General features: G+C 44.1%; 1 protein-coding gene across 4 annotated transcripts in view; it reads right to left on the reverse strand.

The window, feature by feature from the left end:
• Window positions 1–20,463, reverse strand: part of si:dkey-237h12.3 (teneurin-3) — a 153,102-nt gene extending 132,639 nt beyond the window's left edge. For all 4 annotated transcript variants that reach the window (XM_035161644.2, XM_035161643.2, XM_035161642.2 and 1 more), the window contains exons 1-3: window positions 19,612–20,463; window positions 5,734–6,236; window positions 3,028–3,303 (exon numbers count right to left, since the gene is read on the reverse strand). In XM_035161644.2, coding sequence (XP_035017535.1) covers window positions 3,028–3,303; window positions 5,734–6,004 — 547 coding nt within the window. In that variant the 5' untranslated portion in view covers window positions 6,005–6,236; window positions 19,612–20,463. The remainder of the gene's footprint in view (window positions 1–3,027; window positions 3,304–5,733; window positions 6,237–19,611) is intronic.
• Window positions 20,464–24,786: the final 4,323 nt, after the last annotated feature.

A 24,786-nucleotide genomic window follows, 5' to 3' on the forward strand; every position in this document is an offset into this window, starting at 1 on the left:
TGCATGTCACAGCGCTAATGTAACATGAGACGCTAAGTGAACATATGTGCTGTGAATGTGTGTGTGTGTGTGTGTGTGTGTGTGCACGTGTGCGTTTGTGTAAAGCAAGCTATCACTGTCAGGTAAAGGCAATGAGTGTAAATTACTCCTGCGTGAGGAGAACCAGCGTGGATTGTTTTTTTTTTATTCATTTGGTAATATCAGCACACATTTATTTATAAGGGATCTGATGAGTCGTTGATAAGAATGTTTTTATACATTCGAAATCAGGCAATTCATGTGATTTTTAACAAGAGGACATAGGGTCTAGTTTTCTAATCTTTACAGCAAACTATACTGTGCACTGCTCATGTAATCGATGCTGTGTACACACAGGACGGCGTCATCTATTGAGATAGGCAGCGACTGCTCGGGGTCACGTGGACGTTCTCACAACTGGGAAGCCAATAAAACGGACACTTTAATCAATCAATTTTGTTTTCAAGGGATTCTATCAGTGGCAGGGGATTATCTTAAGTGCAAAATCAATGCAAGCTGCTCAACATATTTCTTCTTTCCCTTTTTTTTACCACTTTTTTTACAGCTTCGTGTTGTAAGAATCTACTGTGATCCTCTAACCCTAATAATAATAATAATACTATTAAATAATATGTGAAATGCCACTGTAATCGAATTTGGGGATTGTTTTATATATATATATATATATATATATATATATATATATATATATATATATAATTATTAGAGGCAAAAGAAGTAAAAATGTGGATGTTAACATTTTTTAGAAGGTGCCATGATCCCCGACCTCTTTCCCTGGGATCACGGAGGTTAACCCTGGCAGATGCCGCTCTGCGAATGCGCTGAGGCTTTGGTACTTGTCTGTGTCGAACACTGTAGAACAGAGCGAATTAGAATGAAATATTGAGTTCATTTATGAATAAGTGGGGCTGAACGGCCCCTTGTCGCAGCTTCTGCATGCATATTCAGTTGATGGAAACCTTCGGATGGGCCATTTCTCTTTGCTGCTTCATTAAATAGTGAAAGTCAAAAGTGCAATGCCTCCTGACAAAAAAAAAAAAAGGCCAAGATCTATGAAGATGGAACAGAGGCGAGGTTTTTCTGTGCTCCGGCTCAAAATCCAATTGATGAAAAGGACTCAAGCTTTTGAATTCAGGGTTAGAATTTTAAAAGTCTCATTGTTCTCTGTGCAGCAGAGAAGTTTCATCAGCGTGTTCGAATGTTGTGCATTAAAAGAACAGAGACATACTGATGTAAACATATGAGTCATTATGGGTTTATTTATAAAACATTAAAATGCATAGAAACTGGTCCAGCAGGTCTTGTTTATTTTCTGTCTAATGACGTAACAACAGCCAATCAGCAGTGGCTTCCGGAGACGATCCCAAGAGAAACTGCAGAGAAGGTGTGTGTGTGTGTGTGTGTGTGTGTGTGTGTGTGTGTGTGTGTGTGTGTGTGTGTGTGTGTGTGTGTGTGTGTGTGTGTGTGTGTGTGTGTGTGTGTGTGTGTGTGTGTGTGTGTGTGTGTGTGTGTGTGTGTGTGTGTGTGTGTGTGTGGTGTGTGTGTGTACGCGCTGGAGAGCAGGTGAACCCACTGAAAGCAGACTCCCGGCATTGTCTCGCAGAATGAGGCAGTGGCTGGTGATTTGGTTTCATGCCTGGCATGTTCCCCAACAAATGTGCCTGGAGCCGGGGCACTAAGGAGGCGAGGGTTATGTTCACCGGCACCTCTGTGGTTAGGCTCCAGCTTTTAGTGACTCATAAATGTATACAGTGTACCGGACTACAGCAAGGCCAGACGCTGGAGCAAATACACGTTCTCTTGAATTCTGATGGCATTTTGAAAAAGTAAAAGACATACTCAGCTCCCCTCCGCCGCCACCCAGAGACGAGCTCCCTATGATGAATACTGCCATTAAGAAAATGACTTGTCTCAAATGTCAGAATGAAGCCAATGTTTTCAGGATGAGAATTGATAGCACATGAACACAAGACATTTTACTTTTTCGGCCTCTCCCTAATGTTCTTGCCAGGAAAGTGTGATCAACCCTAATTATTCTAACTGCCTGCCACTCTGAGATCATCAGTTCCTTAAGATAATTAGAGCTTCACGTCGAATGAGCTCGGACTGGACGTGCGGTGAGTGATGCACAATGTCAGGAGCACTCAACGTCACAGAGGAGATTTTAAAAAGCTTTACACTAAAACATATCAAGCTGAGAGGGAACAAAAAAATCCATGAAGGGCGAAAACTGATTGAAAGGATGCATTTAATTAAAAAAATAAATAAATAAAAGAGACATACTGTTGAAAAGCAGCACTGAAAATCATTTTAAAAGCAAAGTAGAAGACGTGTGAATCATTTTTAACCAAACTGCAAATTGGCCTTTCAGGGAGTCATGGTAAAATAAACAAGGGAGCATAGAGCAACAATGCAGGTTTGCAGCAGTCCTCTACTATTGCCTCTGCTCGACAGAACAAAGATTTGCCCTTTTCAACAGAAAACCTCCATCCTTCCATCTCAGGTTTCCAGCGCGATCAAATTTGCACTTCAAACCATTGTACCCATTTAATCAGCCATTGTGCCTGTCCAGTCAACCACTGAAGAATTTCCAGGCATAATCTCACACAAAGCTATCTTTGACTATGCGCTCGCCCGTGGGGGAAACTTTATCAAACTCCTCTGCTTCCTGCGGAGACGGACCAGGTGACCAGCAACCGCTCAATCGCGAGGCCGAATTCTTCCGCTCATGCGGCGAGGACTCGCGCCTTTGATCCAAAGAGAGGCAGCTGCAAAACGCCTCTCCAGATACCAGCCCCGCCAATCGCCTTTCGCACTCTCCTTCCACCAATCAGGGGCCTCGTCTCCAGCGCCAACCCATAATCCAACCTACTGCTGCTCTTTCCCCACATAGGGATTTCTCCCCCTTTGAAAAGCAATGAAAGCATGAGCCGCAAACAAATAAGCTTTTCAAAGCTCAAAGAGAAAGAAAACGTGTGCCCCACTCACCCATCTCATTGTCCGATTTATTGTCCATTTCCGTGTCAGTGAGCGTCAGCGCCGAGTTAGAGCGGCTGGAGAGGCATGAGTTCTGCCCAGACTTTGCCCCCGTTCCCCAAAGAGTCATGGTACGTTCCGGTGATACAGGTTCATGGTTTTCTGTAGCGACGGGTCCTCTGGAGTAGCTGCTGAGCGGGTGGGAGAGGCCCGTCTCGGGGCAGAGCGCCAAGCCTCTGCGAGCTGATGGCTCACAGATCCCGAGTTGCCTCAGCGAAAATGTCTGCCCTGTGAATGACAGGAGTTGTAAAGTTAACAAACCAAGCAACAACGCGGTTAATGGCCGGGAGCCGGGCGGAAAAAAAACACTTAACCCATGAGCTGATGGGGGGGGGAAGAGGAGGAGGAGGGTTGTTAAATTAAAGCCATTACAACATCCTCCCAATCTGCTTAACACTCATCAAGTCATCAAGATCCAGAAAAGGCTTTTTCTCTAACTCACATCACGGAGCAGCTTTTAAATAACAAACTAAGATTTTAACATCACTCAGGTTGAAGAGACGTTTTAACCAAACACATGAAAAATGGGAGGAAAATATTGTCCTCTGTTTATTATTTATAGTTTTAGAAACCAACCCTGTTTCCCAATACATCATTACCATAATTTTGTTTTCTCTTTGATTGTTAAGGCTCATTACTTAAGGCTCTGGTGTTGACTGGGCACAGAAATAATAGCCTCCCCTGTCTTCAAAGACACTGTCGCAAAAAAAAAAACACATTTATTTATTTTATTTTGGAGAAAGAACACAGGCGTTCTGCCAATAAACAAAAATATCTGGAGTTAACCTCATTAAAAAAGTCCCTGAATTAAAAAGTATATTCTTAATGTTTCTCTGAATTCATATACTCATATACTCCTTTAAGATCAATAGCAGACTTTTATAGTGCATGTGACATATTAACTTAATTAACTGCATGATATGATGTGTGGAATGTTCTTTTTAACTAAGTGTACTGTAAGTTTACATCACTGTACTAAAGGTAACTTCTATTTAACTCTAATGCACCAACCAGGAGTAGCACTCTGAATTTTATTGTATTTTTTACAATACAATGACAATAAAGTCAGTTTATTCTATTCTATAAACAACTCAAATTACATTGGCTTCTTATATTTTTAATCTAAATCTATTAAAATGTTAATACCATAACAAAATTGGAAATCATAAAATATTTCCCCTAACCCTAACCCATATATTCAATGGTTCACAGTATGAATATTATAAATTATATGAATATTAGCAGTTAACATTGGTTTAGATAGTTATTGATTAATACTTTTAAAATCTTAAGGTCACACATGTCAACTTTGTAAAAACACAATGGAACCAAATATGTCCAGTTTAACATAGTTTAATTTTAAATTGAAAGTAAATAGCATTTTATACTTTTGTTACCTTGTAAAATGTGTTTTTTATTTTATTAAAAAATGTGCAAGATATATATAAATATATGTGTGTGTGTGTGAGTGTGTATTTTCACAGTCATTGAACCAAATCTGAATATAAAATAAATAAATTAAAATGTCTAATAATGTTTAAATGCTACAGTTAATAAACCTATTTACACCAAAATCCATAAAATTTAAAATAACCAGATGTAGATGTTTTTTCCATATATCTCACACACACACACACACACACACACACACACACACACACACACACACACACACACACACACACACACACACACACACACACACACACACACACACACACACACACACACACACACACACACACACACACACACGTTCCACCCCCACATGGATCACATTAACATCTGACATCTACTGTGATGATGTAAGAAACCGTCGTTACGATTTAAATTTGAAAGAGGAAATAAAGAGAAAAGCTGCATTCTTCCAATGCCGTCATCATAATCCCATTAATTCTAAAATGGGCACCAATTAGCAGCAAGAAAATGTAAGGGAGTAATGGATAGATTTTCTAATTGCAATCTTATGAGCCAAAGGAGTGCCATAAAACAGAACAAACTGCTCAAACTTTTTAATTACAGAAATCAGAGCACTTTCCTGCAGCCAATTTAAGCAGCGAGTTATTTACCGAGCTTCTCCTCCTATTATTCTACCACAGTCCAGCAGGGTCTATATTTTATGGACCCAGTCCACCCAACTGGATCACACCCAACGTGACTTTTCCCCAGACGTTTGTGGGAAATGAAACAAAGCTGTGCCTTTGTTTGACATAATTTAATTGTGTTTACCGCTGTCCAACTAACTGGCTTCATTCTGTTGTGTTACTTTTCTAACGTTGTTTCCCCCCCCCCACAGATTAAGGAGGAGATAAAACTAAGGATTCTGCAAACACAGACAAGAAAGTCCTCAGATCTATTTGTGTTCACTGATGACGTTTCTCAGGTTTTTTGTTTGTCGTGCTAAAGTCGTACAACCACAGATTTGTAGCCGAATGTTTCCTCTTCGCATTTTCGAAAATACTACGATTAAGTTAACATGAGGATGTTTCTAAATTCGACAGGTCATCAAACTATTACTCTGATAATAATACGCCTCAGAGTAAAACACAACTCTACTGCATCAGTGGCTCAGTCAATAACCATCCCACTCAGCTTAAACATGGAGATTCATCTGGCAGAAAGAAAATGTGAGTGGAGTAAACATTTGCCCTCGCTGACCTGGCCTGCTGTACTCCACGCTTTCCTTGTGGACCATCTCCTTGACTCTGCCTCCGAACAGCATTCGCGTGGGGTCATGGTCAAAGGCCTGGAGCGTCTCGCTGGAGCTGTACGATTTCTGAGTGGGCACGCGGCAGGCTCCCTCCTCCCGGTCAGAAGAGGAGGCGGTGTAGCGGCGCTCCCGATCCTGGTCTCTCGCGCAGTCCCGCTCCCTGTCTCTCTGGCTCTTGGACAGCGAGCAGAAAGGCCGCTGCTCCCTCACCCGTTCCATGCTGCCTGCATGCTGGGTATCCACCTCCCTCCCCTTTCGACGCAGACGCTCCCCTCAGACACTCGCTACTGGATTATTTCTCTCTCTTTCAACCCCTCCTCCTCCTCTCCTGGTTGTGATTCTCGTCCTGTAGCCGGCTCTCGCCCTCCCCAACCGCACCAAAACTCCCCTCCCGGCTCCGGAACCTCGGTCGGTCACTTCTTCAGTCCTCGCAGTCGTCCACCCACTCTACCTGGAGAAAGAGAGAAGAGGAAAGGAAGCAAGGAGCTCAGATAACACTAATCCATCTGCTTCATCTTCAAAAGCACACACTTATCCCCCTTCTCACTGCCCCACCCCCACCACGGCCTCCCCCCCATCCCTGAAACCTCACCATACATGACTTCCCTCTTAAGAAGAACCCTTCTTCTTCCCCCTCTCATCCCTCCTGTTTTTATAGCCTTCAAAATCAAGTTCATCTGCAGTGTCGATTTTCAAAACTTGTCACACACACACACACACACACACACACACACACACACACACACACACACACACACACACACACACACACACACACACACACACACACACACACACACACACACACACACACACACACACACACACACACACACACACACACACACACACGAGAAACAGCTGTTTTAAAAAAAACTGGTAGTTTTCACAGTTTTATATTTTCAGTGAAACATTCAGAGAATCTTTTTCTTTAGTATTTTTTCAATTGAGTCGATCCACAAACTAAAAAATCCGCCATGTGTCAAATGCTGGTGTGAATCAATAAGACCAAACATCATGGAGGCCGTGGGACTTTTTGACACCATCATATCGTGCTTTAATTTTTAATTTCACCCGCGGCTCATAGGGAATTCTAATGTTGATCCATGATATGCATGTTAACCCGGAGTCAGACTTCATACACAGAATAGCAATGATGATGAGAAGATGACATAATATAATGAATTTGTTTTGTTGATACGTTAATGTGTTGGTTAATACCACGTATCTCTACAGGAAGTGGTACTTATCCAATCTAGTTTTGGTTTTATTAGGGAGGGTATGTTTTCACCCCTTGTTGGTTGGTTGGTTTGTTTAATATATATATATATATATATATTATTATATAGGATGGGACATGGACCAAAGGAAGAACCGGACAAAATGGCAGATCCAGGAACTTCACTTCATTTATCATTGCGAGATAGGGCTTTTTGTTGTGGACATTTTAACTGTTTTCCATGGCAATAATTCACAGATCTTGATGTCTTATCAGGTATATTTATGTGTGTGTTAAATTTGGTGCAGCTTGAATTGAAGGGGGCTGTTGGGGCCTTGGAGGTGGAGGTTTGTGCTCGACTGAGTTTGTCCAGGTTTTGAGATAACTGTTGAGATTTCTGCCTCCATTCACACACAATGGAGGTGGACGCCTGCAACATCCCTCTGGGTGCAGAAAACATGGGGGGAAATAAACCTGGCAAGTTCCAGAAAGACAGCCCAGCTCCTCTAGTTCGTGCAATCACACAACTTTCACAGGGGCTGCTTCTTCTATAGGAGGTGGTTCTAGTCCAAAGTGATTACAGTGCGATCTATGGATTAGAGCGTGGGCTCGGGTCGCAATTTTCTGTCTGAGTCCGGACCCGACAGACGCTCGGTTTCCCCAATTACAGAAACCCAAATATCATTTCTGGTTGGGTCCCCTCACTGTGGATTAGTCGGAGCTCTCGATACAAACAGAGGTAAGTGAGGAAATAGTGTATTTCTATTTTTTTTGGGGGGTGGGTGGTGAATTGATCCTTTAAACTGCAGTATGACTCTTGTGTGGAAACAAAAGTCGATCGAGAGCTTAAACATCAAACAAAAGGTGAAATGACACCGTATTTCTCTGAAAATACAAAAACCTGTCCACTGCCATTTTGTTTAAACCAGTCAATAACACTGCCCACGACCCAGCTGTGCACCCCCGAACCCCTTTGACCGCGGCTCTGAGCGAGTATGTGCCTCGCATCGAAAAGCCGGATTAGGCTCTGTGCTCACAAACATTAGACGTGTCGGTGTTAAAAAGAATCCTCAACTTGTTGGGAATTCAGAGAAGAGTCTCTCGCAGGTGGAGACCGTGCTCTCCAATGTGGACAAGGGGTGTGAGAATGTGACTAATCTGCAAAAAAAAACCCTTGAGTGGAATGTGGATGAGAGCTCCGGTGTGTCAGAAGTGTTTATTACCAGCCATTTTCCACTGCCTCCTGACACACACTCGCACGCAGAAACACACCGCACTTTCATTTCTCTCTTGGCTGAGCTGTAAGACTGGAGTATCTGACTCCAGCTTCCCCCAAATGAGATCTACTTCATTTCACATCAAGCATAAAAAAAAAAAAACTTCCAATGAAGCCAGGATAGCGCAGTGTCACGCTGCAAGATAGCGCCGGCCCCCAGAGAGGACCTCCACCCCCCCCAAAAAAACCGGAGGCAGTCGCTGGCAGAATGCGGGGATTCAGGGATAATGAAAATTGGGAGCTGTTCTAGGCTTCTTCAACTTATTTTTTCCGGCCCCTTCTCACAGAGTTGCCGGTTATCATTCTGTCCCCCGATGCAATCAGTGACACTCTCTCTTGTAACCCTGACAGTCAACTCCTCACACTCTGACACACACACACACACACACACACACACACACACACACACACACACACACACACACACACACACACACACACACACACACACACACACACACACACACACACACACACACACACACACACACACACACACACACACACACACACACACACACACACACACACCCAGATTGGCAGATTAATGTACAGGATGAGTGCAAGCGGACACGCCCAGAAGCCTCCCTGATTACGACCCCCCTCGTCTTTATGGACTTGTAAAGAGATTCCACCAGCTGAAAAAACAGCTAATGCTACGAGTCCTGGCCACTGAGCCACAAGCCGCCACGACGGGAGCAATCAGATTTGTGTCCTAATCGCTCATAAACCCTTAAGTGGACAATCTTGTCCCCGTATAAACATTCCCACTTTTCTCCGAGGACCTGCCCTCTCTTTTTCACAGCTCATCAAAAAAAAAAAAAAATCACAAATTCTTTGCCAAAATCCTTTTTTTTTTTAACCTTTCCAGTGTCACCAACTCCTCCATTGCCTTTTAGACTCCACCGTGCCGTTGGATCGGGACAGTCAGTCACCCATGGCCGCTCGGTGGAACAGTCGACACTGCAAAATTAGTGTCATGCAGAGGTCCTCTAGCGAGCCAGCGAGGCAGGGAGAAAAGACAGTTCATGATCTACGCAGCGCTGCTCCACACGTACCAACGACTCCCATGCCAGTTGAGCACAGTCCCCCCCGACGCCTGGTACCGTCCTACACCTCTGCACTTCTCTGAAGCATAAACCATAAACCATCTGTATTATATGGTGCGGGGGAAACGTGTCCAAGTCAATTGGCTCTCGGGGTAGTTGGAGAAGTTTCAAGGATCTAAGTGAGATTTACCCGTTTCATGTCCGACATACAGTTTGCTATTTATCACAGATAAGAGCGGGTGTGTTGTACGCTTCCAACTTGAGGGTTTGGAACGGACGACCAAAAGGCGAGAGCAACCTTTTTAAGGTGCTTCGGAGCCAATAATTAATTTGACATTTCCCCTTATAACATTCGATTTGTTATTCATCAAAACCTGTCAAAGGAAAATATTGATATTTTGGATAATTCAAGCAAATGGCGAAGTATTTTAAGGTCATCCCTAAGATGCTGGATGGACAATTCAACTTGTGGAACTTGTGATTGGGTGTTTTTTGTTACAGACTAAAGCATTAATCAAAAAATATGAGCAAAGAAATATGAAATAAAAATAATTGTTGGTTGCAGTCCTATAATTACACAGCCTTGCATCAGGAAACTAATTGACAAGAGTTTATATAATTAATAATTTAAAGCCTCTGAAAGCTTGACTTTAAAACTTAAACGCTTACATCTGACACTAATTACTTATGGCTAAATAAGCAGGAATCGAATTTAAAAAGTAAAATATCTTTGGTATTATTTATCCAAGTGCCCATGTAATGCTTCTTGGGGTTTTTCCCCCCTTTCCTCTAGTCTGTCACAGAGTATTTCTGAGCACGTCGAAGGTCTGCCAAGTCACAAAGGCCACAGTCTGCAGCAGAGCGAGTCAGAACACCTCATCTTCATTCCTGGATTTCTTCCATAAAGTGTCTACGTCATAGGTACCAGGTCCGTCGAGCATAAGAATGGCATAAACAAGGCTCTCATAAATATAAAGAGAAGTTTACAGCTGATCAGGAAGCCTTTGGGTGAAGGGGCCGGACATTTCTCATGCACACTCAAAGCAGTTGAGCGATCGCTAGTGGGTCAACTGGCCAATCAGGGCAGATTTGGTTTTTGGAAGGTGGGCTAAGAGCTAAAACATGGCATTTCCAACATGAGGCTAAAAGAGGCACTGCAGCAATGTAGGGTATAAGATGCTAAAGCCTGATTGGTGCAAGGAAATGTATGACAATGTTTTCTCACCAGAGCCCCACCCACTTTTAACAAGCGAGGAGAGCGCATTAAATCTTTCACGAAACAAAAAAACTGTCAAACAGCTGATTAACCCCAAACCTAAATTAATCTTGGTGATCGACCTTGAAGGTGATCGAAGTTGAAGACAACATTTATATAATTGTCATCATATTTGGGACATAATGTCATTTGAATTATCACTTTGGGAAACAAGAAAATGTGTTGTGCTTTTTTAAAAAACATATTTTCTGACATTTTGACCAAAGGAGTCATCGTATTTGAAGCCATGTAAAATGATCTCAGCGCCCTCCTAAGATGTCTCGGAACTGATAAGGAGTTCTGTGTAAAACTAATTGAATAAACAAATGTGCCGGCTTAGACTGAGTTGGCACACTCCCCCTGACTTCAGCAGACAAAGCATTTTGCAAAACAGGAGTAGCCACCGCTGACCAGAATGCTGAAATGGCAACTCCTGAAGCCTTTGTTCGGTAATTATATTTCCGCAGGGCTGCTGTACATATCAGCCCAGATCTCCCCGTCTGTGACCTCTGTAAATAACGGTAATAAAGAGCGTGCTTGTCGACGCCGGCGTGTCCCTCCAAGACAATCCACCTGTCACCAAGTGGCCAGGCCGGTCCCCTCTACCCCCCCCCCTTCTCATCTTGTTGTTGGCCATTTGCCGGAGCACAGATCACACGCCGCTCAACCATGGGGAGTGGTGAGAGTGGTTGATGGAGCTGGTGGAGATCAGGGCTGGCTCCCTTTAACACAGCCAGCACCTCCAACAATAGCCGCCTCTGACAGCTTTGCATAATTCATCTTGTCGAGTCTCTCTCTCTCTCTCTCTCTCTCTCTCTCTCCCCCTTTCCTCCTTGACGCTCCTCTCTCCCTCTCCTCCTTCAGTTTCTCCTCAGTTCTTCTTTTTATTTGTGCCTCCCGGCGCTGTGAGAAGGGGAGAGGGAGAACCAGTGCAGTGTTCCATCAGATGCTGCCTGTTTCCCCCCCGACACCAGTGATTTTAGAGACACAGAAGTGTTTGTCTGTAGCACGTTGCCCAGGCTCCGTGAATTCTGGATGCCATCTGAACCAGATTGTGTAACGTTCTTCATCGAGGCTCAGTGACTAAGTCCCTTACTGCAACATGCAGCCGGGGAACTATTACCTGAACGTGCACGACAATCCCAGTCAAGATGATCAATTCTATGTTAATCTGATCTATCCATGTGTGAGTTTTAAGGGGATCTGATCAGCTACTGCGAAGTTTCCCTAGTTGGTTAAATACCAAGGACGTTATGTTTGTTTGTTTGCAGGATTACGAAACAACTACTGTCTGTATTTCCTTGAAACTTAGCAGCAGGATTGGAAAAGGGCCAAGAAAGACCCTGTCGAATTTGGGCTTGGATCAGGACAACATCCAGGATCCCCTTTCTTTAACATTGCATGACATGATGGGGTTTTACTTGACATTTTCACCAATTTCCCAGGAGGTGATTCATGGATATTGATGTAAAAAGCAGGCAGTGTGTGCAAATTCTACCAAATGCCATTCTAGCCTTAGATAATTTCTTTTTGCACCAGGGAGGGTTCCAGTCCCAGTGCGTACGTTAATGTTTGTGTCAAAAATGAGCAAAATATGTTTTGGTAATTTTGACAAGGCCCAGGGAACTTTGTTCTTGGTCTCAGGGAACATGCATGTGACAAAATAATCCAATTAAATAAGCTTTATGCATCATCTCCTCTTTTAGCACGGTTTTCCTATTGAGTCATTATTTTTTACGAGTACAAATATAGGTTTGTGGAGAACTTGTCAGTCTAACATTCAAGTTTAGGACTTTTTAATCAAGATTTTGAAAGAATTTCCAGCACTTTCTCAAGGGAATAATTACTGGATGTTGATGACAAGAAATTTTGGGGAGTGATAGCTTTGATTGTGTGCAATTTGGTGCGACTTGATTGAATTTAAGTGGACTGTCTGGCCTTGATTGTGGTATGTGCTCCACTGAGTGCCTTCCTGTTAAGTAATATAGTCCCATGGAGAGATATTTTTTGGGGGGGTATTAGTCAAATTCTAGCATATGTGCAATCAAAAATCATTAAGAAAGTGTCAGATAAAGACCTAGAAAGTGAGCAACTGGGGGAAATAGAGCAAACAAAATCATGACAGCATTTACCAGCAATTAAATTCCAGTGGCAGCTACATCCATGGCGAACTTGGTGACGGATGAGCTTACTAAACTCAGCGAGACTCTGAGGGAAGATGATGAAATCCTGCACCACAGTAAGTCTCTTGTCTCAGTGCATGATGCAGAATATTCACAAGCAGAGTAAAGCGATGAAAATCTCTGATACAGCCACTTCAGATTACTCCACTCACACTAAGCTCGGAGCCTTTATCCCTCATAGTTTCAGCACATTTTGAAGACAAACAAAGCTAATGCGACTGTGAAAAGCAAATCGCCAAAAGAGCTGCGCTGTGCTCAGTGTTTTGTTTTTGTTGTTTTTTCACTTTTCTTGTCTGTCAGTGGTAAATCACAGCGGTCAACGTCTAATCCTTACCATTTTATTGTTCCCCTTATTTTGTCTGTGTGAATTAAATAATTTAAAAAAAAGAGGCATCTGCAAGTGCCAGAATGCAACATAATAAGCTGAAGGGGGGATGTTTACAAATCCCCCAAATAACCCTTCACCAGTGACAGTACGAGTTATATATTCATTGAATCCTTAGTGGGGAAAACCGCAAGCGCAGCCAAATTCATTTTTTAAAATGTAATTGTTGGGTGTGGGCAACCGGAATATAAAATAAGCAGGATTTTCTATAATGTTTCCTTCTGCAGTATCTCCCTCTATCTCCGGTGGTAATAGCAGGTTATTCAGTGCATTCACACACAGTCTCCAGCGTTTATCTGTATCCAAGGCTACTGGTATTGAACCCAGCTCTTATCAAAATAGGTGCTCCCTTCCATATCACACACCCAATTACACCAGACGGTCTTAATTCAAAGGGGCCACAGTTTGCAGTTCTCCCATATTGGTATCACTGGGATATTATTTCACACCGGGGTCTGGGGGATAGAAGGAAGCACTGACGTTCATGTGCGTTTGTTTAATTGAGAATCCAGCAAGGCGGCGTCAGCAACCGTCATCTAATGCTTACTCAGAATGAATTGACGCCACGGCATGCGAAAATAAAAATCCACTGCACAGACCTGTGGCAATTTACAGCCAAATCCACGACAGACCCATTGTTACGGAAATAAATTAAATTGAGGTGATACCGCGGCTGCATGGTAATGAAGCCACAGAGCAGTCACAACCCAGTGAGGGGATGATTGAAAGAATGAAATTCACATCATATCTGTCCCCACAAGTATCTGGTAAACAAAAGAAAATGGCTTTGAGACCTCCAGTGATCCTGGAAGAGAAGCGTATTGCAGGTATAGTGTTTATTATTTACATAAAAAAAACACTATGCTCTTAAATCACAAGTCCCTCAAATCCAATATCATCCCTGCTTGATGCTCTAATCGAGGCATCTGGAGACGTTATTGTAGCACAACTGTAGCCCATCAACAGAGCATTGAGAGAGTGGCTGAGAGTCATTACTCAAGCTACATTTGAAATGCAGGGAGCATACAAACCTGGCTACTAGATACAAATTCTAATGCAGAGAAATATCTAAAGTGCTGACATTGGGTGTGATTCAAATGCATCTCACGCAACTGTGTGACAAAGTAACCCTACCTATTTTTTGCATGTACCCTGGGAGATGGAAAACACAGCAATCATACAGTAGTGGCAGACAACTGAAGGGTATCAGGGGGGAAGCTTCAATGCTGTAGCTGGAGTGCAATACCGATGCAATATCAAGTCTGACCAGACGCTGACTCTGACTCTGACCTGCTCCTGCTCCGGCTGTGAGTCCACGTGACTTGTGCAAAAGGAATCAAAACACTTGCTTAAATAAAATGAATTGAGAAGAGAAAGAAATATTTTCCACTTAACAGAGAATAATCTAAGGAGCGTGTTTTTATCTCGAGGCACGCGGCGCCACATAAACCACACAATGCATAAGGAAACTGTGTTTTTTTATTTTTTTCTCCAGTTGTCAGCGTTTTAAAAAGGAGTATGTAGGTCATGATGGCACACGATCAGAATACTGAGAGACTGCAAGCCTTATTAAAGAAACATCAATCTGAAAATTCACCAACATCGCACTGGTTTCTCTTACTTCCAGGGGTGAAACTTGGAGAGTCTGCCCTGTAGCGACTGGCCAACTTCAGGATGCACAGCGCTCTCCACTGGAAGTCAAAGATTGCTGACCTGTATACCGTTACCCTGACTCCGAGGTGCCGGATTTACACTCAACGGTCTGATATTCAATATTTTCTTTTTTCGCCCGGCTGAAAATAAACAAGACAGAGGAAGTGTTGCTGCCCGGCTTTCCGCATGAACCGGCCCTCCGCCTTGTCCCCGTCGTCGTCACCCGTCAGACCTGCAGCTTTCTGCAGCACAGAGGTTGCATCAACTGAATTATTGAGGCCGTCAAGAAGCTCCATCAACAAGCATAGCTGACGCCCAACTTCCCACTGGGCTGTCCGAGGGCCACAAAAGACCCAACCTGAGGCTCTTGGCAGCTTGACGCTATTCTGGGAAACCTCCTACTGGGCTAATAGTGCTTTGTGCAAATATGGAAAAAGAGCAGAACTCCGTCTGCAGGAATTTGGCAAGTAAAGGAGGCATAAAGGCAAAAGAAACGTACTTGTCCCCTCAATATTTGAGTGTAACCTACACAATATATAGACTAATGATGATTTAGAGGGTAAATCTGTTCACATGTGGTAACTAGCGCCAGACGAAATTGCCATAATGTCCTTTAAATATGTAACATTTCCGGACTTTATATATAATGACTGTATTTCTCGAAGGCCTGAGCCGAGACACTGCGCAGGTATTCACTCAAGGCAATTTTCCCAAGCAGCGAGCACAATGCATTTCTATTTTATTCTCCCTATGACACGACCGAGCACATTTCTGCTCGGCTCTGCCCAGCAGCCCTCAGCCCGGAGCTCAGCGGAGAGATGTACCGTTCGACAGTCAGGCCCACTCCTCAATCTTGCCCACTTGGTCTTGACCCAGAAAGTCCACCGGTGCACGCTGGGCCATAAATGTTAATCTGTAGGTTACAACAGTGTGAAGCGCCGCCGCTCCCAGAGCCAGACCAGCAGGACAGCATCCTGTGGCTAATCGCAGGTGGCTTTCATCTCAGCCTGCTTTGGCCACAGAGCCGTGGTAAATATTTGAAACAAACCCAAGAGCCGCCATGTTTGAACGTTGGCTTTTTTTTTTTAAAGCAACCCTCATACACAGCTTAACAATAGTCTCCACGTAATTATAAACAATTACCGGCTCGGCTGTTTGGTCCATGAACTCCTACGCATGCACATGTCAGCCAGCATATTTGCGTGTGTGCTCATAGTGAGATGCAGGTTTATGTTATGCACAACACATCAGGTCAGGCAGCGAGGCTACAACAGCCACGAAGCAGGTACCGGTAAGCGGTTCCCTTGAGAATACCTCTCTCCTTCACCATCACAACGCAATGACAGGTATCACATTATACTGAGTAGATATTCCAGATGGAAAATACTATGTAAATCCATTTTTAGCCTAATGCAAAATTGCTGCTAGGTGTTACTCAGACTCTTTGAGGCATCCGTATTTCTAATTTAATAAAAGATTCTCATGAACGGCCGATAGGATAAAAATACCTTTCTGTTATATAAGGCGATTTGGTAAAAAAACAAACACCATCATAGCTTCAGACACAGCATTAAGCACATGCAGTCTGAGAGGGCTCACATCCATACCATGTTTTTTTCTCTGGTGTTTCCTTCCCCCGTCTCTTGCTCTCTCAGGCAGCATACAATGTAGTTAAGGACCACAGTGGTAATGCATCAAGCCCTGTCACTAAATATTCCTACACTAAGCACATTTCAAGAACATGCAATCTCCTCCCCCGCCACCCCCACCCAAATCCGAGGGTGACTTTCAGCAATAATTGGCAACTTGCAGGAATAAAACATGTTTCTTTTGCCATGAGGGTAAAGTTGGCTGTAAGTATCACATTGCTGCAGCAAATAATCCCCTGACCTGAGGTCCTTTAAAGCCAAGACGCACTCCCCGCTCCCCCCCCCATCCTGGTTTCTTTACATTTCTAAAAAAGACCCCTAAACACTTCACGGCATGCTTTCCTTCCGCGGGAACTATTTATCACGATGTCTGGCCGTTCTCGTGGGAGGAGAGGGGGGAAACGTAGTGAGAGAGAAAACAGGTGAAAGGGAGCGCGGGGCCGACAATAGCCGGGCAGGCTGTGTGTTAATAGTAACAGATTAGAGGGCAGTAATTATGCAAAGTAAATATGACATGGAACCGATCCGTCGAGCTCAGGGAACTGTGGGTAGTTTGTCAGGCTGAATTAACCTTCGCATGTTTGCTCTGATGTGTTGAAACAGGCGACTCGGCCATGCTGTTTGCTATATCAATTGTTGTAATTCATAAGGTCGTCTTCTTATAGCTGCTGTCGGCATCCACAAGTAATAAGGTGAGATATTACATAGGTGCATCGACTCAACCCCCCCCCATATCTGTGCGATCTGAGAGCAGTAATTCTTATAGTGAGGGAGAGGAGTCATCTTGATTGTCCCCTAACAATCTATAAAAGTGTTTAGGGCCAGCATTCACGCCGACATCATCCCTGAAGGAGGCAGTTCTCATCACGCAGAATATTAAACTCCACAGGAATAATGAAAGGGGAAATTACTTAAGGATGGGAACGAGGAGTGGCAGTGTTGTGTACACAGCTCTTCTAATATCTCTGAATTAATTAGATGATTTCGAGGTGCAGGCGTAGTAAAAAAAAAAAAAAATGATAACCTCGAGAATTTCACGCTCTCGGCTGCATCAGATATTGTAGTCGCTTGCTTTGATTAGCAGGATTAGAGGGCAATGGAGTCTGACGCTGGGGCAACGGGCTAAAGCGCCGATAAGGGGTCACAGCAGAAAGCCTAAATGTCTCAGGGCTTCATTGTGGCACAGAGAAAAAGTCAAGAGGTTTAATGCATGTGTCTGCACAGAGCTGCAGCAAAATGTGTGGACATCTTATCCACCAGGGCCCTGTCTCACTCCAGGTGTGGTTTCTGCAGCGTGGAAACACAACACACCCGCTTGATCGGGATCCTGGGGCCAGAACATTAGTACCACGGCTCGCGACGTCTCATTCAGGACAGTCAACTCGAATTATCATCAGCTCCTCGGAACATAAAAGGAAGATAATGCAAACTGCACTCTTGTCCTCGTGTCCCATTAGAAAAACCACATGTTCAATATCACCCAATAAGTGTCACTGTAATGCTTTTACTGGCCGGCACAAGGAAGACGGACTGTTTCTCTGGAACTGTGGAGCCCTTTGTGTTGTTTTTTGTTCTTGTTCTTATGTGGCCCCGGACACAGCCAAAGGCTAAAGATTGAGATGAGAATATCGATCACTTGCCACTTCACACCTATAACAAACCTCAAACACTATGAAAATAGAAATAGATGTTATGATTTGAGGGAGGTGTGTGTATGTAGTGTGTGTATGTGTATGTGTATGTGTGTGTGGAGTTGGGGGTGGAGATCTGCTGAGCATATTTCTTACTCTACTATTCCAGTCCTTGTCAAAGGAAGAGTATAGGAACTAGAAAATGGCCTCAGCGGCTGCAGTTCCTCAACAGCACTCAGGACAATAGCCATAAATCAATTGTAGCCGGACAGAGATACCGTGTCCTTCTGGGCTATCGTGGACTCAGATGCAAGTGTGTGCAGATTGTGTTTTAGCCTGTTCCGTGCCACGGCGAAATCAAATCGTTTCCCTCTGGCTCAAGCCAAGCACCGACACAGGTCACACAGTGTTGTATGTAGCTGTGGCACGGCCGAGAGGGAGACGAACCCACCTGATGTCTAAACCAACTGCCCACAGCCCCTTGGAATCATTAGAAAACAAACATTTACACCACAAATTACACATCTGCCGCCTGTGGGGCCACGGCGCTCCCGTCCTACACTGCAGGAAATACACGCCAAAAAGTTGCAGCATCTGCAGAACCATCCAAGAGGCTTTGAATCCCCCGTAACAAACACAGCCTTCCTAGAGGCCTCTTTCAAATTCACTCAAAGACTCCGATGAAGTTCCTCCACCTCCTGCACCTGGGGCTGGAACCTCAGTGTGTGTGTGTGTGTGTGTGTGTGTGTGTGTGTGTGTGTGTGTGTGTGTGTGTGTGTGTGTGTGTGTGTGTGTGTGAACTCGTCTGCACTTGAATTATTAGTGAATGGAGCTTGCTACATCTCTTGCAGGTGATTCACACTCCATGTGAGGCTTTCAAGCTTTTATATGACATTTTACGTGCAGATAAATTCACTTTTTCAGTCGAGCGTTGTCATCGCCAGGTGTCAGCTGCTGGTCAGAGGTCTTGGTGAGGACACTGAAGCGAAGATTAAGTTCTTATTGTCATCTCGACTTTTTAAAATAGATTGAAAATCCACAAAGAGCAGCAACAAAAAAAAACAACCTTCTTTTGACATTTAAAAAGAGCCAAGACCTGCAAAATCTTTTTCTTTAGTTCTAATAAATGACACTTTCTAAAAAAAAAAAAAAAGCACATGGAGGTTGAGTTTTACAGCCTGCATCAACATGCAAGTCCCCCCAACACAAAAAAAAACTGGAGCTGTTTAGTAAAGACAACATTTGAATTGGAATTTAAAAAAAAAAAAAAGATCCACATGGTTTGAATGGAGATGTGATTAATCCCAGATGCTGGTTGGGGGAAAGCGGGGCTGGGACTGACGGAGCCCGGGATCTCGACAGGGGGACTCGGGGATATCGTAACCGAGCGTACGGACTCAAATTAGACACCGTTATCGAACCAGGACCACACGGATCCAGCCATTTGTCTAAAAATTACGCGCGGCAGACGTGCATTTACAGCCTCGGTGAAATGATACAAAAAAAAATACGAACCGTGCACTGACCTGCGTGAGGCTCCGTGTCCGAGGCAGCGGCGCGTAAACTTCCAGCGGTTGCGTTGTTTTAGTCCAAAAACTTGCGGGGCACAGCGCGTCGTGCGTCCTGGCGTCTTTTTCCGCACAATTACCCGGCGTGCGCAATTATGACACAGTGGCACAAACAGAGGTCTCGGTTGCGGGGATGAATCCCCCCGGTTGGGTGAGAGGCTCGGCTCGGCTCGGCTCGGCGGTGCAGGAGCCCGAGAGCTGCAGCTGCCAGCTCCGTGTGAAGCGAGACGTGTTCTCCGCCGCTGCCGCCGCTCAGGAAATCTCTCTGCCCGGTCTTTCCCCCCTCGGATCAGCCTGTACTTCCAACAATAGGCTACAGTTGTCCGTGTTCAGGGTGGTAGTGGTGGGGGGGGGGACACAGTTCAGGTGCTGCTGAGGGTTTGGGATATTTCTGCAGAAAGACAGTGAAAAGTCACTCGGCGCGGATGCGGAGGCTCTGCAGCCGCTCAGCTGCTCTTTTGTCCGATCTGCACTTGTCAGCTGATAAACTGCGCATCCCGCCGCTTCCTTCCTTCCCTCAGCGTCGCCTCTGGTCTGCCTATCAGCGCCGGGTGTTGCTGCTGCAGGTCGTAAATAAAGAACCAGGGTCAACTATGACCTCCGGCACGCAAACCGCTGCACGTGTGAACTAAACGAGTCCAGTTATTGGGGAGGAAAACACCCGTCACCTCCCAGGATGTTCTAACTCCACCAGTTCGGTGCCATCTACTTAACAAACACAAGTTTTTAAGCCAATTACGCGTTAGATAAATACAAATTGGCACCGGATAGATGTGGATGAAGTGTGAACCACAGCATCCTCTGTCTCCCTCCTTCTCTCCTCTCCCTCTTTTTCTATTGAGAAGCTGTTTATCTAAGATTACTCATGGTTGCGCGCGCCGCCACATAATTGGCCAATTCTCCCCAAGAAAAAATAAAAATAAAAATCTCCAGTTTCTCACCTTCAGTCTGACAAAGGGGAAGGAAACGGGAAAGGCAGACGAATGTGTTATTTCTCGCAGAACACATAGCAGCTCAGGGTTACTGGAGCTGTTAATTAAGCTGTTTGATAAACAAGAAAAGGCCCAAACCGCATGGTGTTCAGACGAGAATGCATGCTGGAGACTGGCAGCACAATAAAAGCTTGATTCACATAGTTTTTTTTTCTTGCTCCGTGCACCGCCTGTAGTGGAATTGATCAACGGCAGCAGGGGTGGATATGCAATGAATACGCCCAATTTAAGTCTGATCAATCCGGACCTTTAAGGAATGTTAGTCTGAGGCGTGCTTTTATTTTAAGGTTTTGTCCCCGTGTCCCTCGACCAAGTGAGATCAGGCTGTTGTGGGTTTTGCAGTCCTCCAGTTGACAGACGCGATGATCTTGAGAATTTCTTCAAGAGTGAAAACTGCAGCTACACAAGTACATTTTGCCTCAAGGGCCCCTTTTGTTTTTCCTCATCCCGGTGTTAGACCAACACCACATTTACTTTGAATTAGCTTTGTGATTGAAGAAGAACATACCCAGGACCCTATCTGATAGGCTTCAAATGATAGCATTTAGAGTATAGACCGCGGAAAAGCAGAATTTCATTAATTACAAAAGCAACAGCCCACTAATCCCACTAGAAAGGCATTTCGAGGCCGAGTCGTTTGGGTTCAGTGGGAGAGAGAAGAGAGAAAGTCTAACAATACCAGTGGTAGATCACAGACCCTCGAGCTGTGGTCCGCAGGCCCCATGGCTCAATAGGGGGCCAACCACTGCAGCTCTGACTGGGCACATTTTTTTCTTCTAATCCCTTTCCTGAATTTACCCCTCGTCCGACCACATGCAGTGATGAAGTTATCACTGAGGACAGCTTTTCTCCGAGCAAAATCAGCCCTGGCCTTCGACGCTTGATTCTTTTATTATACCCGGAGCACATCAAACACTTGCCTCCATCAAATGGCATTATCTGCATGAAAGGCAACTGCCCAACAATCTATCTCCAACTCTGCCATTCAATGTTCAGTCAAGGGCAATGAAAAAAGCGATGAGAGAAAGAAAGGACATAAAAAAAGGAGATGAATTCTTGTAAGGGCTTGCTGAAGCCATACTCCTCCTGCCGCTCGCCCCTCCATCGTCCCTCTACTTTAAGTCAAACTACTTTTTTTTTCTGTAATATTCTTGGAGGCTTTTCAGAGACTGTACGTGGAAGTTAGTTACTAGGCAACATATTCTAACATGAAGGTTCTTTTAAGTTTGGTACACCGGGGGGTTAATGACGGATTAGCAGTCCTTCACTTTCTTGAACCAAAGAAAATAGCTCTTTCTTTTTCACCTAAAAAAAGGTTACTACATCCCTCTTGTCTTCACTTCCCATCCTGGATACAGATTTTCCTGTTTGTTGTCAGAGCCCTCGGCGATGGAGAGGCTCTCCGGTTCCTCCCAGACTCACTCAGTCTTCGTCCGTGAAGTCAACTGTGCCCTCTATTGGAGAACGGTCACTTTCAACATCTGAATTCAAAGGCTGCAGCACAGTGTGATGATGAGGGTGCGTACAGTAAACAAGCTTGTTTTGCACGATGAAAAAAAAAGCATTGAAGGGATTTCCAACAGAGATGTGACGACTCAACGGAAACAAGAAAGAGCTGCTTTATATCAAACAAATTGCCCACAGACAAATTATAGATTGACGATAGATATTCACAGGGAAACGGTTTTATCAGTGTGAACACACGATGCTTGATTCCCACATCCCGCAGTGCAGCACCTTTTTTGCACTCATTCATTAAAGCCAAGAATTGTCATTTAAATTAAATGCAGGAGCAAACCACCCCCTATTATTTGCTGCACTTGCAGGGAGTGTGGCAGAAAAAACACAAAACATGAACCAGAAACTTCACCGTCGAAGCCCCAGAGCATAGCATACATTAAAGAATAAAAGCCCATATCTCTCCTCGCCTCCTTATGTTTTACACATGTATAGCATCAGCGGAGAAAACAGATGGGCCACACCACGGGGACAGAGAGACCTGTAGACATTCTTTTTAAAAAGCCAAAGACAAATTATGCATACGCTCCCTTACTCCTCCAACGTATATGCAGGAATTTGTCCCCGAGGGGTCAGACAGCGAGTCTGATGTGTTCAAAGCTGAGCCTTGTCTTGTCCGACGTCTGCTAAAAAGCAGGAGCAACAAAAGATGTGCACTCCGTATATGTGCAGTGCATTATCTTCACACTGTAAAGGCTGTTGCCTTTCCTTGGTCTGGCATTGTGTGCCCGCAAACTAAATGGACATGTATAAAGGGATTGGACAGAACTTCTCTTTTCATGTGGAAATGAATCCCTTCCAAAGGGACAAAACAGCTTTCACCCTCGGTTATACAGTGAGGATTTTAGGGAAGCACGTTTTTTTTTTATATTTTACCCCTGTACATCTGAAGAAAAGATCCAAAAATAAGAAAAACATGTAATGCACGTATACAAGTTTGTGTCATAGGGAATATCAGCAGATAAAAAAAAAAAGATCATCTTTTCATGTGTTAGCTTTTGCAAATGTGTCTAAATTTTTATGAGACGCATGAAATCTTCCACAGTCGCCCACAGTGAAGGAGGACAGAGATGGATGTGTCTCGCTGCCAAGCTTTCAAACCTCAGAGGACACGTTGAAACGAGGAGGGAGGGCCCCGGCTTCCTTCTGACGCCATTTGCTGAACATATCTATTGATTGTATCTGCACCGAGTTCAAACAGGAGAAAAACCTGAGAAACAAAACAGCTAGAAAACTATTTTCAGGCCATTGAAAGGTAATTAGAAGGAAAATAGATTGAAAATAGATTTTCAACATGTGGCTAAAGAGGAGCAGTAAAAAATTAAGTATAACTTTAGAAATATCAAACGGGCTCAGTGTCATCTTTAAGTTTTCCAGATGGACGGACGCCCTCAAAGGGAAGAAGAGACCTGTGGCAAATCAAAGCCGGTGGCTGGAGACCTCGTGAACTATATTCAATTAGTTTTTACAAAGCTTAAGCGGTGAGTAAAGAGGGGCCGTGTCCAGAGATAAGACACACTCACTCTCCGGGTGAAAGGGAATATCACAGACAGAGGCAGAGTAGGCACAGGGGGCTGTGTTTAGTTCTCTCTAACTCCATTCATTCCATGTAATGCTGCATGGGTGGATTTTTATTTTGTTTTTATTTGGGAGTGGATGTGCTCCTTGGCAGCACTGGGACTTGTTCATGAATAAAAACCTAATCCAGTTTTAGAATGCACTTTTCCAAAATGTGCGATCGATGATATGAAAATAATCTTTGAATCTTTCAGTGCACTCCTCTAAAGGTTAGCTCGGGTAACTGCAGATGTTTCTATATTGATGAATTACTGAGGCGAGGGGGAATTAAGGCACAGACCTCATTTGCTTTTCTGCTTAATTGTGCCAACTGTACAATAATTAGGTGTGTGACTTATCCTGCAGCTGACATTGGGCGAGAGGCGCTGAGGCCGGACAGGTTACCCATCTATCACAGGGCCGACATGTGAGGAGACAAACAACCGGTCACATTCACATTCACACCTACGGGCAGTTTGGAGTAGCCAATTGATCGGCGTGTCTTATCAGATCATGGGAGTATGCGGAGGAAAACCCACGCAGGAACCAAGGAGAACACGCTGACTCGACAGAAGAGGGCTGCAGCTGACAGGCAGGTTCAAACCCTGAACCTTCCTGCTGTGACCCGGCCGTGCTACACACTGCACCACCATGCCACGCATGTTTAAGTGAGTGTAGGAAACTTAACTTGTGTCCATGTCTGTGAAGTAAGTTGATGCTGTTCTGCTCGTCTGTCAGAGTTTTCTGAAAAGCTCAGAGTTCATGAGTTTTTACGAAATGACGAAGGCCATGGAAGTTCATTGAATGATAAGTTAATTCATTGTACTTTTAGTCATATAGAGTTAGAGCTAAATCTAATGAAGTAAATGCCAAGTACACCAGCTCACATGTTTCCTTTGAAGGCAGCATGCATATTAAAATGTGTTAATTAGAAATAAGCAGTTTCCTGTTACAGAGAATATAAAAATGTAATACAAATATGATAAATTACATATGTTTCTCAAGTTATATCCAATCACTGGAGAAGATCTGACCTTAGAGCTTTAGGATATAAGTTGAATAATTA

Source organism: Hippoglossus stenolepis, chromosome 7 (genome assembly GCF_022539355.2).
Source record: "Hippoglossus stenolepis isolate QCI-W04-F060 chromosome 7, HSTE1.2, whole genome shotgun sequence".
In the NCBI taxonomy this organism is placed as follows: domain Eukaryota; kingdom Metazoa; phylum Chordata; class Actinopteri; order Pleuronectiformes; family Pleuronectidae; genus Hippoglossus; species Hippoglossus stenolepis.